Source organism: Podarcis filfolensis, assembly GCF_964270895.1.
Source record: "Podarcis filfolensis genome assembly, chromosome: 2".
Classification (NCBI taxonomy): domain Eukaryota; kingdom Metazoa; phylum Chordata; class Lepidosauria; order Squamata; family Lacertidae; genus Podarcis; species Podarcis filfolensis.
The window spans coordinates 76458648-76479167 of NC_139605.1; the positions used below are offsets into that span (position 1 = coordinate 76458648).

General features: G+C 41.8%; 1 protein-coding gene and 1 long non-coding RNA gene across 4 annotated transcripts in view; one reads left to right on the forward strand and one right to left on the reverse strand.

Annotated features, from left to right (window-relative positions):
• SLIT3 (slit guidance ligand 3) overlaps positions 1–20520 on the forward strand; it is a 395171-nt gene that overhangs the window by 352009 nt on the left and 22642 nt on the right. For both annotated transcript variants that reach the window (XM_083596748.1, XM_083596749.1), the window contains exons 29-31: positions 3295–3388; positions 11580–11717; positions 19864–20104. In XM_083596748.1, the coding sequence (XP_083452874.1) occupies positions 3295–3388; positions 11580–11717; positions 19864–20104 (473 nt within the window). The remainder of the gene's footprint in view (positions 1–3294; positions 3389–11579; positions 11718–19863; positions 20105–20520) is intronic.
• Positions 3397–7285, reverse strand: LOC310755155. 2 transcript variants are annotated; one of them, XR_014544183.1, is made up of 4 exons: positions 7200–7285; positions 4529–4578; positions 4114–4246; positions 3397–3964 (listed from the first exon to the last, which is right to left on the reverse strand). It is a non-coding gene; the product is annotated as an uncharacterized lncRNA (long non-coding RNA). The 2 variants fall into 2 exon arrangements; XR_014544184.1 differs by having other exon boundaries at positions 3397–4246.

The following is a 20520-nucleotide window of genomic DNA, read 5'->3' on the forward strand; positions in this document are numbered from 1 at the left end:
GGCATAGGGATGACATATGGTCTGGGAAAATACAAAATTCTTAAGATTTTCTTTCAGAAATTACTTTGGGGCTTGACAAATTTGAGGAGTAAGTAGCACTGCTTCAATTTTGCTAAAAGTAATTTTTCCAAAAGTGTATTAGTTGGCTACTAAATATGACATTGAGACTACAATCTTCTACCTACTTGGAAGGAAGCTTCATTGAATCAATGTGTATAGAATTGTGTTCTTAATTACACTTGAATTTATTATAGTGATTTCCAGCCTGGTGTGGGCTCGGGGAATAAATGATATCAGTGGAGAAAAATGATGGCATATAATAAAATTATTTATCTGAACCTGCCTCTTTATTCTTTAAATGAAGATTTTAAATGTAGGAGAGATTGGTCATGACCCAGTAGTTTAGGCAGTAGTTCTGTCTGTTAGTGAAGGATGACTTGTTGAATAAATTAAGCTTCATATGTTTGGCCAACAGACAAAATATAAGATATTTACTACAACTCATTGGTACTAGAAAAATTCAATTTCAGCTTTAGCAAAGTTCTCAGCTCCATAATCAGTTGTGAGTGTTACGAAAAAGGAGCAATGCTGCTGAGTGCTCCAGGTGGCTGGAAAGCCAAACAGGATGTTGATGTTTTGGGACTGTACCATGGGAACAAGGGACAGTCTATTATGTGCACTGAGCACCGGATGTTAGCTCAGAGTGTCACATGACCCTGTACTGGAAGTACATGGGTGGAGTTATTTCCCTCTCTGGCTGCTGATGTGAGAGGGTGCAGACATGATTTCTCTGCACTACTGGAAAGACAGAAATAAAGACATGTAGATATATTTCTGTCTGTCTCTTTCCCCTCCCTGGGAGAGGAGGGGGAGGAATGGTGTGTTCTTCTTTCACGTTGGGAAGAATCGCCGATTGGAGACCTCCCTTGATCCTGCCGGGAGTCGCAGACAGGAGGTCACAAGGATTCAAGCCGGGCACCTGGAGGGTGGCCAAATTCCTCTGACAAGGCTTGATATCAAAAGTGAGATCCTTAAAACTATTAGAAGGCCTGGGCCATTATTGACAGGTGCCAATTCCTGGTAAGATGGTTCTACCACTTTGTAGCTGTGATGCTCTGAAAATTGCCTGGATTCCCCAGTCTCCAAACATTTGTTTTAGTATTTGAATGCAGTTCCATTATAACAAATCTGCAATGCCAGCATAAATTCATGCTTTGTGGTTTTTTCCCCATGTGCTCAGACAGTATAAATAATTATTATTACCGAAGCATCCAACACAACTAGGTGCTGTACACAAGATAATATGCACTATCCTGATTTAGAAAAGAAAACTCTCTGGTTTGGCATTCTCTGCAGAACTGAACAGGTGTCAGCTGGATTTATAACTGTTCCACTACTACCTCAAACTGATTTCCCCTCTTTTGTAAGAAAATCCCAGGTTGATACGCAATAGGCCTAGCACTTTGGAGTGTCTGCTGGGAACCAGCAGCAAGTTATGAAAGTGGTTGAGTTGTGCTGTAACTATACACAACCATATACTTTTTGAATACTCGTTTGCTCATTCCCCTGAATCTGACTTGAGTTAACACTGCTCCCCTCCCTTCAAGCAAGGTGAGTGTCATAAATTATTTATAGTTAGGGGAACACCATGTGGTTCTGACTTTGTTCAATTTCTTTTGGCATCATTTACAACAGACACTTAGCGCAGGTTTGTGAGTGTACAGTGCTTTAGCCATAAGCACTAGTAATATTGTAGGATGTTATTGTTTGGTTTTTCCCTCCAGTAATGAGTTTTGTCATTAAGCTGAATATATAGCAAAATATGGAATTGACTCTGATCTGTTTGCATATTTACAGCTTCATTTTTGCCAGTGGAATTTTTTGTTGTGGCTATTTAGAGAAAGTTATGTGTTTGAAATGCATGTTGGGCTATCTACATATATAGGACTTATCTGTGCAATTTTACATTGTGACTCAAACTGCTCAGTAGACTTCTAGAACAAATATGTTATAAGGGTTTATTAAACTAGATATTACATATACAAAAAGGGTTTTGCGTCCTCCATGGGCAATATCTCAAGTCTAAGTTACAGAAGTGTAACCAAATAGGGCTGGATTTGAACATTGTGGATCTGTTCATTATTAGTAGTTAAAAATACAAAACTAGACCTTAGACTGAACAGGTAATAACTAAAACCAGCTGAACTATTCCTTGCCCTTGAGGGCCATATTACTTAGAAGACAGCATATTCTTTGGGTTCAGGAGGTTCTGTGCTCTTTTAGTAGATGTTTATTAATCATATGAAGTCTTCAATCTGTTTAGCATTACAAAATAGACTATTTTTACCATTTTGAATAAACTTACAATATTCTTGCAGGAAAAATAAAACATTGGCTCTCAATGAAAGTTAGTGCTTTGTTCAAAACATTTTTGCAGCAATAATGTTACTCCACATGTTAATAAATGAGTCACTAGTTCTCTTTGCTGCTGGATCCAGGGACCTTGTCATATGGTCAAGTACCAGTTAAAGCTTAATGTTGTACCAAAGCAAGGAACAGTGTATGTGATATTACTCTCTATCCTGTTGTAAAACCTGTTCACTGAAATGGATATAATTATTGGTGTAAGGTAGTGAGCTGCTCCAAATCAAGAGGGCAGCTGTGGCAGTGTGTTGCAACGAAAACAACTTACTTTTGTGGCACCTTGGGCAAACAGGTTTATTGTGGCCTGATAACACTTCATCAGATGCCTCTTCACCTTGTCCACAAAGGTTTAGGCCACAATAAAGGCTCATCCGTGCTTACCTTTGCTCTGACTTCCATGCATGTCCGGACTTTCCAGGTTCATGTTTGACAGCTTATTGTTTTGCCCCAGCATTTCCCCCACAAAAACCCACTCTTTACTGCTGCATTGGAGCAAAACTCAATCCACCGAAACCCCAAATTGCTGTTTGCTCCAATTCAGCGGTAAAAATTGGGTTTTCACAAGGAAAGCATTGAAGAAGAAGAAAAGATCACTCTGACACGGAGCTTTAGAGAGCGAACTGCGCCTTGAAAGCACAGAGGAACAGTAAGTGTGGATAAGCCCTTAATCTGTGCCACAAGATTCAGCTTGTTCAACAGTTTGTGGGTTCACTTTTCTTTAGTCCGCACACCATCAGACCTTTGCATTAATCTGTTATTCTTCAATGGCCATTTGTCCCTAAACCTTTTTTCCATAATAGTTCAAGAAAATCAACCAATGTCTCACATCAGAGTTGTTTTTAAAGCTCTCTTAATTTGTTTCTACCCCAGGGGAGCTATGTGATGAGGTGATCAACCACTGTGTCCCAGAGCTAAATCCTTGCAAACATGACTCCAAATGTATCTCTTTTGACAAAGAATACAGGTAAGCAAACACATATTGATAGTTTCAGAATGGGCCATTGTAAACTACGTGGGGGAGCATGCATCCTAATTAACAAAATTCCCTTGAGTGTTGTTTTCGAGAAATGCCTATGGAATTCCACATGTGAGGGTGAAGTGAAAAGAGGAGTCTGCTCTTTGATCCTGCTCTTTCCAATCTGACACTTTAATTTGACACGGAATCCCCTTTACAGTCATTCTCATCTCACCACTCTTGGTGCTGCCAGTGTTGCCTTTTATATCATTGTAGCCACCAAATCTCTCCGTCTCTGGACTTAGTCACACTTAACTTTTGTCCACATTTTCCATGCCCAGTCAGCACTTTCAAGCTCTGTGTCAGAGCACTCTTTTTTGTTTTCTCCGGACAGAATGCATCTGAGGAACAGCATCAGGAAATGGAACTGTTCTCACCTGAAAGGTGTTTCTCAGAGGTGTTAAACACATGGTGTGGTGGGTAATGCTGCCATCTTGTTTCAGAAGTCAGATAACACATATGTTTGTCCATTCCTTGTTTCTCTCCTCCTTTTGACCAGTCCATTTTATGACAAGCTATACAAGCCTGAGGAGGAGTAGAAGAACTGGGAGTGCACACACATTCCTGCTCTGAGTCAAGACAGGAAATTGATCGAGAGGAGGAGGAGAGCAAGTAACAGACAAAGATCTGTGTTTCCTGTCTTTGAGCACTAGAGGGCAGCATGCATAACCTACCATGCCATGTACTCACTGCTGTTGGAGAACCATGGTGGCTGGAGAAATAGCAAATTCAGTATTCTTAGTTTTGGAACAAGATGCATTGACAGGAGCATAGCAGGCATAGAATCAACGGCAAACCGAAGGTAATCTAGATTGAAATATAGTTGGAGAGATGGAAATAAATTTCCAAAAATAAAGGCACAAGACTCTAAAGCGAGGTCCACAAAAACTAGCTTTGGAATTCCACAGTAGCACTTAACAGAGAATCTTGAACTATAATCCTCTTCAAAGCGAAGAAAGAATGGTAAGTTAAATCTTACCGTTTCAATTATCCCTGCAAAGCATGATGTCACCATTTATGGAGATAAAGGAAATCTGGTAATTTGTTTCTACTGTAATTAGTAGTTACTTGGGGGAGGGGAATACTTACTCAGCAGTAACAAAACAAATGCACTAACACAAGGTGGGGGAAATCAGCACCTGGGGAAGTGAAAGCAATAATTTGAAGTATTTTGCTGCACTAACATATTTTGGATCACTTTTAGTATTTTGGCCTCCATGGCTGTGATTATTGAAAGGGGGCATTTAAATATATATTTAATTTTATATATATATATATATATAATTGCCCCCTCTACATAATTAATTGCAATTTGCTCATTTTTATTTTAAGAAATTCTATGTCATTCTCCGCAAAAATGTCCAGAGCAGTATATACAGTTAACTAACTGAATGCATCTCTCACAGAAATAAACCTGTTGTTCCAATTGCCCAGAATGTACGTATTAGAGTATTGTTATAAATAATCTTTATTATTCTGGAGCTTGGAATTACTACCTGACAGAATAAAGCACTGATTTAATACAGCTCTTCCAAGAAAAGTGGTGGTTCTATCATTACTGTGATAGCCAATACACATCATAAAAGTGATCCATAGCAGCTTTGAATAGGGACCTGCACATCGTTCATTATTACATCACTTTATATTAGGACAAGAGGGATCGATAAAGCAACAGGATTAAATGCTGCTATTTCCTCCCATAGCATCTTATGATGGATACCGTTTGCATGCCAGTGTGCCTGAAGCATTGCTGAGCTGTTTTGCGATATATTTGCTACATTTTTGAGAAAGAATAGTCCCGGATCTCCAACTTGCTTTTTTTCTGTTCCAGAGATGATTAATTACAGAACTATTGTTCTGAACGGCAATAGAATTCTGAAGTAGTGCCTTCAGACATTTGTTCCGGATTTCTAATGTTTTGTAGATGTTTATGTGATGTGAATGAGTGCAGGATCAGGTATATAGGCTGTGGATGGAGATTATAATGGAGAGCTGGTGGTGTACAAACTTGTCAAAAGAGCATGAAATCATTAGATTGTGAGGTAAGACAAAAGAAAGAGAAAAGAGATACACTATTCATAGGAAAATGGTGAATAATGATAAGTGCTCTCAGACATGCTGAAAAGGCAGGTCCTTAGGGAGGATTTAGCAGAAGGTTTTAGTGTTCCACCAAATAGTTCCAGGTAGCACCTTCAAAAAGGCTGCTGAGTTCAGAAAATGCAGAGGGAGAATTGCATGCTGTTGAAAACCTATAGGTTACCTGATTTTTTAACACATGTTCCCTAGGTATTCATTTCATTTTTATTTATTCTTTCATTATTTAAAATTATAAGCCACATTTCCAGTTTAAAAATTCCAAGGTGACTTGCAATAACATTAAAATTAAAAAAATTGAAATTACAGGAAATAAAACAGCAATAGAGGCGGTAGAAGATATGGTTTGGTTGACCTAAAATTCCTGTAATTTTCTCCTCTAGTCAGATGCCTCAGAAGTGTAGGGAATAAGGAAGATGCCAGCTCTCAAGGTCCAGGATTTGAAAGCTAAAACATTTCATTTATCCTTCGGTTATATTAAAAGCCGTTCCCAGTTGCTGTTCTTCTGCAGCTACTTGGTTGTAAAATAGATCCAACTGTGCCAATTTAGAATTTTTGGAATTAAATCAGAGCTTTTGGACCTGTTCTAACGTTACCTGGCTGCTGGCATTCTACCTAAGGGAGCGATTGATTTAGTCTTTGAGTGTCATGTTCCTTCTTCTCTTCCTCTATGCCTCTCCCCTGCCCCTCTCACCAGAGGCGGTTTTAGGATAGTGCGAAGGTTTGGCCACACCCGACACTAGGTTTGGCCACACCCGACAGGGGATGCCACAACAATGCTATAGAACAGAGTGTAAGAGGCAGGGGCACTGAATTTTGGCATCACACAGGGTGCCACTGAAATTTGAGAGCTCCAAGCCTGCCACTGGTCTCACTTTGGGTAAAGGGTAAAGGGACCCCTGTGTTAGGATATTTCCGTTCCACCTTAAAAGGGAGCAGGATGTTTGTGTCACAGCCTGCGCATTTCCTGTTCACAGGATGTTTATGTTTTTTGTTGCTTTCGTTTTCTCTCTTGGTGTCGAAGACACTGAAGCAGCCAGTCATGTTTTTTTGTTCTGATCAACGCTGAATGAAACTTGTAAATATGCTCTCCTGCTGTGCATCTTTCACTGTGTGCATTATCTGCTGATAGAGTGTGCATGAGCTCAGGAATGTGGCAATCTATTTCTGGAGCTCGTGTCGCTAATTGCTGATACTGCGTGTCTACGGGAGATCGATGGACGTCCGGAGACGACGTGGAGGCAGTGATGGCCTCTGTCTCCCTGGCAGTATCCCAACACCCTGACCATTAGGTCCAGTTGTGGCCGACTCTGGGGTTGCGGCACTCATCTTGCTTTACTGGCCGAGGGAGCCGGCATACAGCTTCCGGGTCATGTGGCCAGCATTACTAAGCTGCTTCTGGCGAACCAGAGCAGCGCACGGAAACACCGTTTACCTTCCCGCCGGAGCGGTACCTATTTATCCACTTGCACTTTGACATGCTTTTGAACTGCTAGGTTGGCAGGAGTAGGGACTGAGCAACGGGAGCTCACCCTGTCACGGGGATTCGAACCACCAACCTTCTGATCGGCAAGCCCTAGGCTCTGTGGTTTAACCCACAGCACCACCAACGCCCCACAAATAAGCTGTGATTAACTAAATGAGAGATCTTCCAGTGACAACTTACCTGCAATGAGGGGAGTAGAAGAGCTAATATCTGAGCCAGCCTTATGCTTCCCTGTTGATCAAATCAAGCAAGTGCTTATGCTCTGTAATAATAGTTAATATTTTGTAATAGTAATTAATAACTTGTAACTGGAGTAGTGCGTTTCCTTGCACATTCGAAAGGGAGAAGATCAACTATTTTTGTTGCTGGTCACTTTAAAGACCATGTATCTGGTTTAAGTGGTTACTTAAACATAGAAAAGGCATATTCAAAAAGAAGAACAGACTAGGCCATCAATTTGCATAAAATTAGCACATACTGATTTTTATTATTTGTATGTATAGATGCAAATTTAGAAATAATTATAATAATCAGAAATATATTACATCTCACCATAGTAGGGGAAACTGTGACCTGTGTTATCTCTCAGGCTGCTGCTGGCCAGGTTCTAACTGTTGAGAGGCAACTTCAAGCCCTTGCTCTTCCTTCAAGTGGTTCTTTATCTTTAAACCAGACTTTGACCCAATGGTCCTTCAAATAGGAAACAGGACCACCCTACCTTGATTACAACCTATCCTGTGAAAGTGAGCACAATTCATACAGCTTCAAATGCTTACGGTGTCTGCATATAAAACAAGTCTGATTCTGAAATATGTAGGGTCTTAACTTGCTTTGGGCTACAGGAATGGAAGTGTATAAAACTACCTTCGTGTATCAATATATAACATACAGATGCAAACTACAAATTTAGAAATTAGTAATCCAGATACATTGAAAGACTAGAAATCTGTTTCCCCTGGGTACTATTTAAACACCCATGAAACATAAGAGGAATCAGTTTCCATATCTATAGATTGTCTAGTCTCTGTCTCTTTTATGCCCTTACTTCCTGTGGCCACTAAATGCAACCACATAGTAAGGTGACATGAAGTTATCCCACATATTTCCTCTTAATCTTAATACACCTTTCTTTCCAGCTTTCTGCACCGGTCTTTTTTGCAGTGCAGGAGGAAATCTAGAAGTAAAGAGGCTAGCATTAGAATTAAATAAGCTGTTGACATCCAGAGTTCAGAGGTATACGAAAGTACAATCTCCAAAATATGTAACATATGCTAAACTGGGGAAGTAATGGATGTTTCTCTTTTGTTCTGGTTTGAATGATATGCTTATTATTTTCCAGCTGTACAGCAACATCCAGCTGGGAGGTTTGAAATGTGGTTTATAGGCTGAAATACATTCAAGCCAGTCCAAAGCATAGTGTCTAAGATTTTGAGAGACTGCCTAGATTTCCAGAGAGATTTGCTCCCCCTGGCCTGAGACCTTGAATGCCAAGTTTCAGCCTAGAGCACATTTTTTATGGTTGAGTAATAAACCTCGGAAAATAGGGTATATAATGGAAATGCTGACACAACTTTAATACAAGCAACTTAACAACAGTAATAAATATATAATAGCTTATGTTTGTTGTTACTTTGGATCCTCCAATCTGCTTTCTAGAAATGAGTTGCCATCTGAAGGTGGTGGAATGGCATCAACTTGTTCTTTTATCTTCATATTAAGATCTGAGAAACAAATATTTATTGCTTCTTTTCATTATAATTACAGTTCAAATGCAGGCTTATTAAGTGATTGACATTTCCATAAGATACAATGCTTCACTATACACTACCTTGAGGGAATTATGAAGTTTATCTAAATATTTTCACGATTTGAGAGACCTGCTTTAAATGACCAAGAACTTGCTTTAAATGGTTATTACAGTGGTGCCCCGCAAGACGAATGCCTCGCTAAACGAAAAACCCGCAAGACGAAAGGGTTTTCCGATTTTTTAGCGGCTTCGCAAGACGAATTTCCCTATGGGCTTGCTTCGCAAGACGAAAGCCCATAGGGAAATCTCCGGGGACAGCGGGGAAGCGCAGCGCGCCTTCTCCTCTGTTCCCGGACCTGTCTTGAAGGCTTGCGGTGGGAGGTCCGGGAACAGAGGAGAAGGCGCGCAGCGCTTCTCCTCTGTTCCCGGAGCTTGCGGTGGGAGGAGGGTTTTTCCTCCCCACCGCCAACATTCAGAACAGCCTTCTGAATGTTGGCGGTGGGGAGGAAAGCCCTCCTCCCACCGCAAGCCTTCAGGACAGGTCCGGGAACAGAGGAGAAGGCGCGCAGCGCTTCTCCTCTGTTCCCGGACCTGTCTTGAAGACTTGCGGTGGGAGGAAGGTTTTCCTCCCCACCGCCAACATTCAGAAGGCTGTTCTGAAGGCTGGCGGTGGGAAGAAAAGCCCTTCTCCCGCCGCCAGCCTTCAGAAGAGTTCCCCCAGGGCTGCCTAGGCTGCGGATAGCAGCCTGCTGCCCCGTGCGAGGGGCGCTCTGAAGCAGAGCGCCCCTCGCGCGGGGCAGACATTCGCAGCTTGGGGAGCCCTGCAGGACTTCCCCGCAGGGCTCTCCAAGCTGCGGATAGCAGCCTGCTGCCCCACACGAGGGGCGCGCGGGGCAGCAGGCTGCTTTCCGCAGCTTGGAGAGCCCTGCGGGGAAGTCCTGCAGGGCTCCCCAAGCTGCGAATGTCTGCCCCGCGCGAGGGGCGCTCTGCTTAAGAGCGCCCCTCGTGTGGGGCAGCAGGCTGCTATCCGCAGCTTGGAGAGCCCTGCGGGGAAGTCCTGCAGGGCTCCCCAAGCTGCGAATGTCTGCCCTGCGCGAGGGGCGCTCTGAAGCAGAGCGCCCCTCGCGTGGGGCAGCAGGCTGCTTTCCGCAGCTTGGAGAGCCCTGCGGGGAAGTCCTGCAGGGCTCCCCAAGCTGCGAAGGTCTGCCCCGCGCGAGGGGCGCTCTGCTTAAGAGCGCCCCTCGTGTGGGGCAGCAGGCTGCTTTCCGCAGCTTGGAGAGCCCTGCGGGGAAGTCCTGCAGGGCTCCCCAAGCTGCGAATGTCTGCCCCGCGCGAGGGGCGCTCTGAAGCAGAGCGCCCCTGGCGCGGGGCAGCAGGCTGCTATCCGCAGCCTAGGCAGCCCTGGGGGAACTCTTCTGAAGGCTGGCGGCGGGAGAAAGGCTTTTCTTCCCACCGCCAGCCTTCAGAAGGCTGTTCTGAAGGCTGGCGGTGGGGAGAAAAGCCCTTCTCCCCCCGCCAGCCTTCAGAAGAGGTCCGGGGACAGACTGTCCCCGGACCTGGTCTGAGGGCGGTCTCCATAGGAACGCATTAATTGATTTTCAATGCATTCCTATGGGAAACCGTGCTTCGCAAGACGAAAAACTCGCAAGAAGAAAAAACTTGCGGAACGAATTAATTTCGTCTTGCGAGGCACCACTGTACTATAAACAGTGATGTTAGTATGTATGGTTACTTATTAAAGAATACGGTTTAACTTCAGTTAGTTACAATGGCTTTAACAAAGAATGTTTACACTATTTTGTTACTGTCACGTTAAAATAGAAATTGGGGGATCTTTTTGGCTCCACAGGCCAGATCCTTATTAGGATCTACCTTAGAGAGCAAAATTTGACAGGCAGGTGGGAGTGCCCACCTGTCAGTCACCTGATGTCATAGTGATGCCTTGTGATTGGGTACTTTGAAGTCAGCTGACGGACAGTAGAGCCAAATCTAGCTTTCTGTAGGCATTGGGTGTGTCTGCAATGGGGTGTGTTTCCCCATGGAAAACTTGCTTGCACACCTGATCTGGCAGGTTTCAGATTTACCTTCCATCTGCTGATGGGTGGTAGAGCCAAAGACTTGTTTTCCATTGCCAATGCACATCTCTACCTGCCCCATACCTAACATCACATATGATGTCAGGTGTCGAGCAAGTGGGTGTGGTTTGGTGAAATCAGCCATGCTGCTCAAGTTTGAATATCTAGCGGGCAATGTTTTGCCTGCAGGCAGAGATTCCCCATCACACTTTAAATTATATATATGCAATGCAATATAGGACTCCTGTCACTTTAATATGAATAGCACCGGCAGAAAGGATGCGGACCTTTCTGCCTCCTTCTCCTCTGCAGCCCCTGAAAAGCCTCCCCTGAGATATGGAGGACCCTCCTGGATATAGTGGGCTGTGATGCAATTCCCCGTCAACCTGCAGTGACACAGTCCACCCAGTTTCAGAAGGTTCCCTGACCTTCAGGAGCAGCTTTGGGGAGATTAAGGGCTGCCAGGTGTTGTTGTGACAGTCATCTTTCTGATATCCCCCTTCCATTGGCACTTCTCAGGATTCAAGTCAATATTTGTACTCACCCAGCCTCCTATTATGGGCTGCAAAAACAAATACTATACTAACACTCTTTATTTCTCATCAGATATATTGAGGTATGCTGTGGCCTTTATGCTTTGGTTTCTATAGCACTTTCACCTTCACATCACAAACACTTTTGTTGATATAATTGAACACTGATTTATGCTTATGGATTCACTGATTGATCTTGTTACAGATGTGAATGCTTGCCTGGCTACAGTGGAAAACATTGTGAAATTGATGAAGATGACTGTGCGGGACACAAATGCCGCCATGGTGCATTGTGTGTAGATGCTGTCAACGGGTACACCTGCATTTGTCCTCAAGGATTCAGGTAAGCAAAGTAGCATGGGCTCCCTCCAGATAATACTCTGACATTGGAATGTACAGGCTCATGGAACTATTTTTAATGGTTCAGAAGCTAATTGCACAACATCTAGCAATCCACTTGTATGACAAAGCCATTTTTGGCATGCACGCTGTTACTTCCAGTCATTGCCCCCTACATACCCAGTTGATCACTGTGTTCTGCAGGATAGAGCTTCCTGCAGATACCATCCTATCAGGAGATTTGTTCTGCCTGATGTTGGAATGGGGTCTTTAGTGTGTCAGCACTTCCATTTGGAACGACCTTCCATTGCATATCAGCATAATAATAATTTATTCCCGTTTTCTGAGGCCTCGTAGGGCAGACACGTTTTTTACTACATAAATACCCTGGTTAGTTTATTAAACCATGAACTTATCTTTGATTTTGTCTTCACTCTGTTGTACTTTTCTTCAAAAGAGTATCAAAGCAACTTAGAGTAATAAAATTCATAGACTTGTCGTTAACTAAGGTTTACTCAGAGTAGACCCATTGAAATTAATGGACCTAAGTTAGTCATGACATTAATTTCAAAGGATCTGCTCTAAATGACTTGGTTGATACACCCCATGGAAATGCAGCTTTATCAATAATTCACCCTGCATCTTTACTTCAGGCAGGTTCTCTACCCTCCTATCCCAGCATCTTGCATGCCTGTCTGATTTAAACATTTGTTTGGTGCTTTGTTTTTTTGTAAAATCCCCCTCAATGTTAATTTTAAAAACTGTTCAAAGCAGTAGCAGGTTAAGGGCCTGCTAATCGTGCAGTGTACAGCCCAGTTTAGCCATTCATTTTGAATGTACAAAGAGTCATGTGCAGAAGGCTTCTCCCCAACATTTTTATCCCCATCAGAGACCACTGTGTATTAAGCAGAAAGTTGTGAAGGAAGCACGTTCTGTTGCTCCACCATTAAACTACATTCACAAGAAATGTAAGGCAACAACACGCCCAGAGGCTGATTGGGAATGTTCAAGTTACGCTTTATGTTACATAGAATTCCTACCATCATCACACTAAGTGTTTGGATTCTGATTGTCATAAAAGTGCTTTGCATTTGGTGTACAGGATTTCTGTAGCTCTGTCTTGACAATTTCCAAGTTTAGTTCTGTCAGCTGTCAATAGGCCACTCTTCTGAAAATTTCACTGTATGTCAAAGATAAGGACACTTCACCAAATGAGTTCAGTAATCATTGCCTGGAGGGTTAGATATTGCTTCCTTTCAGTCAAATATTTTCTGTATTTGAGAACACATTCACAGCAAGAGAGCAGTCACACCTGGAAAAAAAGAGCTATGATAAAATAGAAATGCAGGAGCATTTGTGAACCTTTTTCTGGTCATTGAACCTACAGCAATTTACTGTTTTCCCGATTTCATTGCTTCTTTCCTTTTGTTCTTACCATGTACTTCTGTTGCATTACTCTGCTTTTAGCATTCTGAAGAGCAGGTATTGATTCTTAAAGTGATGTAAGGCCATGCTTTCAAAAGCTCAGTGCTTACAAAAGATAAGATAAGGAAATGAATTTCTTTGTTCACGCTTCCTGTTCTGTTCTCTCCTTAAATCTTTGACTTTATGCTGGTTGTACAGAAAAAGGCTAATGGATAGATTTGTCTAAGTTCCTAAATCGCCTATGTTCCTAAAAGTGTCCATTTGTTGGTGGCACAATATTTTAAAGTATGTTGCTCGAAATGTACCATGCTTAAAAGTAACATGCCACCAAAAAAAAGATGGTTTGGGGGACATTGTTTTTAGGAACCAATGTAGTGGGAGCACAGTGCCTGTGAAAGTCTAGAGACTTCAGCACGATAAATGTTTTGTATGTTTGTTTTCAGAATTTATATCCTGTCTTTCTGGTAAATATTCAAAGCCACTTACAATCAAAACCAGAATTTTCCAAAAATAGAAATAAGTTAGTCAAATAGAAAGGAAGTGTGGCACTCTCTAAAAACATCAGGAACAAAAGCAGTAAAAGAACGTCATCATTTGACGTTTTTACAATAAGGATTCATATGGAATTTATATAGAACATAGATACATTATAATAAAACCATACTTTTAATAGCTTGAGTATTTTATGCTGTCCTAGGTGCTCATGCTTTTGCCTTATATAAGAAGATTTGCAGTTGTCCATTTTCCATTTTTATCCCTTTCTGTCACTCCTAGTTCACCTGTGGTGTTCCTCACCTTGCCAAACAAAAAGACAATGAAATGAGCATTGCAAAGATGTATTTATGAGAGGGTAAACCAGGCAACTGCCCAGGGCAGCAAATTGGAGGTGGAGTCACCTCCCACAAAAGCTCAGCCCAGGCCCTGGAGCCAATGGCCACCATGGTGGACTCATGGGCCAGCAGTGGGAAGGGAGAAGCAAATTTATCACACCAGCCAAGGACAGCGCCCCTGTTGTGAAAGGGGAGGTGACACAACTTCACAACAGTTTCTCCTGAGAGAAAGTGAGATGGGAGGGTAGCACTCGTGTATAGTTTATTGTTGAAAGGGACGGCAGCAAATCTCTTCTGCAGACACTATAAATACAACACTGTATGTATACTTCCTCTTCAATGCTCCTTTGGCATGACTGTCAGAAGGCATTTGGAAGCTTTCACTTCCGCTTTCATTTTATGAAATTATTTTGTTTCAACAAATCATAAGATTAATCACAGTTTAGGGCACAGATGTAATGCTAAACTGTGGTTAGCTGAAATCAGAAGTGAAATCTTTCCATCTCCTCATGGCCATACCGGAGGAGGAAAGAGGAGCAGTGGAGGAGAATGCCAGCCCAAAGAGCTTGTTCTCATAATGACAAACCAGTTTATTGTTCTTTGGAGCTGTATCTTACATTTAGAGCAAAGGAGACTGAACTCTTCTGTAGTGAACTCTTTACACTTTAGGCATGGGAGTTTAAAATGAAGTTTAAAATTCTGGTAACAAAATACTTCTACTTATTATTCTTCACACGAACTTTGCCTTCTGCATTTTCCTGGCAGGCTGCTCTGCTGGGGATTTGGAATCCCTTTTTTATTATTTTAAAGACAGCAATGGCAAACACTGTGAGCACCACAAAGTTGAGTTCTCTGATGTGCGTGCATGTAAAATCAATTTCAATTCATTTACAAAAGAGAGCAGTGGTACATGCCTTGGGCATTAGCTGTGTAGTTATTTGAAAGTCTTAAGTGCCAATGAAAAAGAAGGATTGCTTATGGTGGCCTATGGGAATGGAAATTAGGATAAATGTAATAAACTGCAGCCAATTTAGCTAAAACACTGAATGATCTTGTCATGTGTGTACCAGGCTACTTCCAGCTAGGTATTTTGTGTGAAATCACCATTCATGATTCATGCACACTTAGGTCCTCATCTATTTGAAACAGACAGTTTCACTTTTTTTTGAGAAGGATGAGTAAGTATCAGTATTAAGAGATTCAATTTTGACATGGGCAGTGGCATATCAGGCAGGGAGATGCATCACAGCTCAACACACATTTGCTATAACCTCTGTGGTGAGCACCATTTTATTGCCCTGTTTATTTTGTTTAAGCAAGTTTAAACAAACTAAACACTTTCCCATCTAAAGTGGGGGGGGGTTGGGTTTTTTAAAATGTTTGTGAAATACTAGTTTAATGAAAGTGTAACTAAAATGCAGTGGGAAGATGCCAGAGTCCTGCCCTTCCAACAGCAGCTTTGTTGCCACTTATCAGAATAGGGGATGGTAGAGTAGTGGTGAAGTTGGAGTTGTGAGGATACACTGTTGGAATACACTTGGCATATTTGCTGGTGCACCCACATAACCCACACAACCTCAGTTCAACACTTCCAATCTATTCTTTTAAAGCAAAATGTTGTTTAAATGGAGTGTTTTAGCAGTATACCCCTGTGACCCTAATTTTAAAAATAAATAAAGGGAGAACCCTTTCCAACTCTTTCACCATATTTCCCTCCATAAAACTTCCAATATACCGTATACGTCCAAACCAATCGTTTTGACTGGTGTGGACATAACATGGCATGAGGAGCATACAGGCACTCACAGCCCAGAATGATGATGTTGTTGGCATCCACCTGTCTTGCGAGACAATGGATTGCGCCTCCAGGGATGAAGTCAAACTGATAGGTTAGCAGCACTGAAGTGACCTCCCTGGGGTGCAAGCCTGGGCAGGTTTGACCTAGCTTCATGTGTTGGGGTGTGTTATTTATTTATTTATTGTTATTATCTTGTGTACTCTCTGGTTTTTTGTTTTAAACCACCCTGTGATCTTTGGATGAAAGGCGATATATAAACTTAATAAATCATCATCATCATCATCATCGTCACGATACAGGAAGGTGATGTAATGTTTAGAGCAACCTTTTCTGTTTATTTTTTACACGCCACAAAAATTCATCCTGACCTCATTATACATGTTATTTGTAAACCTACATACAAAATATATCTATGAATTTATTAAGGCTGTTCCCCCAGGAAACACTGTTGGATGTCAGTTGGCATGAGTATATTTTTGATTTTGCTAATTTCAACGTGGCCCAATCCCAAGTAAGTGTGTTTAGGACTGCGGCCTAAATTTTGATGGAGTAGCCCAAACAAAGTGCTGTTAAAAAAAAAAAAAAAGCTAACAGCCTGCAGTTTGCTGAAGACTTAGTGGCATCATACCAACATGAAGATGCTGTGAAACTATAGTCTCACCACACTTGTAGACAGGCTTTGAGGCTGTTGCAGCTGTTGCCAATGTCACAATTCTTTTTCAGGGCACTTTTGTGAGCCTGACATCTGGTTCCAACTTGAATGAAGTGCCTGTGGTTGCAGACTTAGGTTGTACAGTTTGGTATGATCCCTGCTTACTTAAAGGATTTCTGAAGAAACTCCTTGCTGCAAAATGTCACAGCGGGAGAACTTCTGAAATAGCTATGTAACAAAGAAATAAAACAACATGCATTATACAAAGCTCAGCAGTTGTAATGTATGTTTCCCCTCTATAGTGACATCTATCAGAAAAATAGGTGGACTACTAAAGGGAAGGTTTAATAAGTCAGACTCTACTTACCAGGGGTTCATGAATTCTAAAGAGAGTTCATACAAAAGTTAAGGGGAAAAATAACACAGAGTCAATATCTGGGAGAAAGTGGCCATATTATTTATTTCAGAAGCGCTCACACTAATAAGCTATTTCATAGTTTATAGAGTTGCAGTCAAGAAAGATTGGTGAAACCTGTGCTTGCTACTGATTCATATATACTAGAATGTGACTTAAGCAACAAGAAAGCAATATCTTTGCATGTAAGTTTTAAAAGCCCAGCTCCTCCTTCACATCACTTTAAGCCGAGGAGAATCAACTGTCATTTTTCACAGTAAGAAATTGCTAGATGAGGAGGTACATTAGACACAGTTCCATCTATCTTTCCTTCTCTAACTCAACTTTCAAAAAAACAAGAGACACGGGGCCAGACAAGTTGTGAGATTAAATGCAGTTTTTGGATTTAATGTGCGGTCCTCTGTCCCCCTGAAATGCATAACATTACCTGGAAGATAGATCACCAGGGTTGCATCATGCACAGAGGGGAAATGTAACCCTTTCCTGTCCTGCTTTGGTGCTGAGGAAAATCCTTCCTCTGAAGATGCTATTTGTATTGTGAGGAAATCCTCCATTGAAGCCATTGAATTGAGGGATTCCAGCCCTTCAAGCTAATGCTATTTTAAAAAGCTTGCGCATTCAGTGTGAAACATAGTGCACAGTCTCTGTTGCTACCTTTGTCTGGATATTGCCTGGATATTTTAGGATGTATTGTTCCGTTCAATGTCTTTTTTTTTTATAAAAAAAAAGACGAATTCTTAATTATTCATTTATATTACGCAAAGCTGCAGTCCTATGCATGCTATCTGGGAGTCAGCTCCATTAAATAGTGTGGTCTTAGTTCTGAGAAACATGCATAGATTTGCCGTGGGCTTTTTGTTTTTGTTTTTTGCTCTCCTTTGCTTAGTTCAGAGAAGTTGTGGTATTATCTTCACACACATTTTCAGTTCTTAAACTGTGTGGGTTGTATTAATATCATACATTTGCTTGTAGCTTCTTGCTTTTACTCCAAATCCATCAAAGGGGCTTTTCTACAACAATGACAGAATAAACCTCTTAATTGGAAAGCCTATAGAATATCTTTGGAAAGAGGGCATGCACCATAGTCTGCTTTCAATTTTCTGTGTGCTATGGTGTGACTTTCATGTTAATGATACGCTCATTATGCTATGCAAATAGTCTGGTTGGTTTTGGAAAGTTGTTATAAAAGAAGAACTTTGGGACAACCAGCAGAAAAATAAAGAAATAAATCTTCCTCTCTGTCTCAGCTTAGCCACATTGCCTGCTCAGAGGCATACCTAAGGGTTGCTGAAACTGGCCCCCACCAGGAGTGCAGGCCCAGGGGGAGGTCCGGAAATCACCTGTCAGGTGTTGGTTTCCTCCCACAACACCTGGAGCACCCCCTGGCTCAGCATTTCAGCTCCTGCTTTGCCTGCAGAAGGAATCTGCTAGGATCTCCAACAGGAAAAGCTGCTGCTGCTGCTGCTGCTGCTGCTGCTGCTGCTGCTGCTGCTGCTGCTGGTGATGATGGTGATGATGATGATGGTAGAAGGGGGTCCTCAGAGTGGCTTCCCTGTTAAGAGCAGCACATGCAGCCTGTCCAGACTTGAGGAGGCATGATCCTCCTGTCCAGGCAACCTCACTTGCTTCTCAGTTTTTTTCAGGAAGCTGCTCATACAGTTCATTGCCAGGGGTCAATGATACAGCTCCTTGCCACCTTTGTGCCTGCCTAATGTGCCAGTCTGGCAGCATTTGAGAACTATGGGTGAGCACAGCTGGCTTCATGGGCATGCAGTATCAGCATTCTGATCAGAGTCAGACAATGAAGTAGTCTGTTGTTGGAAGGTCACAGTAGCTCTTCGCACGTATTCCCCCTGGTGATTTTTCAGTGAAGTGTCTTGTCATTGGCCCTATCCCACAAGGGAAAGCGAATTGTATTGGGTGGGGGGATTCAAACAAGAATACTTGGAGGCACTACAGGGAAAGACAAAACAATGCAAATATTGCTCAAAAGTAATCTAGAACCACTTCTTTGCATTCTGACCCAGACTTACTTTGTGGCTGACATCTGAAAACCATTTCTCACACAACAGTTTTCTTAGATGTGCCTCACTTTCATTTAGGACCAACCATGAACAGCACTACATGTCTGTTTCACTGCTAGTGATAGGAAGCAGCCCTACATAGCTACCTTGTAAGCAGCATGACTGTGGCTCAATTAAACTAGACACTAGCTGTAAGTGTGACCTAAGAGAGAATACATTTTTCTTATTAGTAAAACCACTCCTGAAAAGAGGAGCAGATATCACTGAAAAGACTTGAATTCCAGTCAGTTTCTATTTTAGTCAAAATGTGGACAGAATGGACACACACAGGAATAACAAATTAAAAACAAGTTGAAACTTCATTAGAAACGGAAGGCTGGTAATTGCAAAGAACATGATTACAAATATTTATTTTCAAACCTCTTATAAGAGACTACGGTGTGCCTTGCTTTCAAAACCACCTTGCTGCAATTTTACAAGTGCCTGATATATTGTTTCATTTAAAAAAAAAAACTTAATGAAGTGAATGGTATAGTTTTGAAAGGTTGGTGGTGTTTTCCTTTCCAAATGTCACATGAATATCTATCTGCATATTTAGCAGTCAAATAATTCAGTCACACATTTTGATTTAAATATGAATTTAAATGAGTGTTTTATAGCCTGATTTCCACCCCACCCCCATCAGCCATGTACCACTGGTGATTTTCCACTCAGGGTGTAGGATTGAAGTACCAGTAATTGATATATAATGTTTCCTGCTCATATGGTTTTATAAAGTGCTCTCGTGAACATATATACTCATATATATAGTCCATTATGTACTCACAGGATTACCTAAAAAACCAACACAAGAGCTGGAAATGTTTCTTTGGTTTTGGCCCAGTATTTGTCACTTCTGTATACTCTAGAGCAGCAGGAGTTGACAACGGCACATTTAGATCTGAACTTCATATCTTTAAACTTCTGGTGGGTTTAGAATAACATTCTTACTTTCTTATTTTTTAAGTGGGCTTTTCTGTGAAAATCCTCCGCCGATGGTTCTGCTCCAGACAAGCCCTTGTGACTACTATGAATGCCAAAATGGAGCGCAGTGCATTGTCGTGCACCAGGAACCCGTCTGTCGTTGCCTGGCTGGTTTTGCTGGCCAGAAGTGTGAGAAACTAATTACCGTCAATTTTGTTGGAAAGGATTCCTACGTTGAACTTCCACAAGCCAAAATCCGCCCTCAAGGAAACATCTCCCTTCAAGTAAGTCAACCCAGTTCTGTTCCCATATAATGTGGCAAAGAACTTATACAAAGGCCAGCACACACATTACATTCACTACCAGCGAAAACAGTCTTACTGTGATAAGCAATACCCACTTAAACCATCATTGGAAGGAACACCTGATGACTTTAAAAGCTGATTAAATTAATCTGCATGCTTTCGCACGCTCCTGATGCAGTTTAAGCATCTTGGACTGGGAGAGAGCCATAATTTCTTTCCTCACTCAATACGATGGATCAAAAAAAATGAAGAAACAATTTTGTTTATTTTTTTGACATTGCTCAACCCCTCTTCATTCTCTCTGGTTTTGCTTGCATAAAAAAGCAAAACGTGCCATGATCTAGGAGCCGAGGCACATTCAGTCACATAGGCCACATCTTGGGCTTCATGTTGAA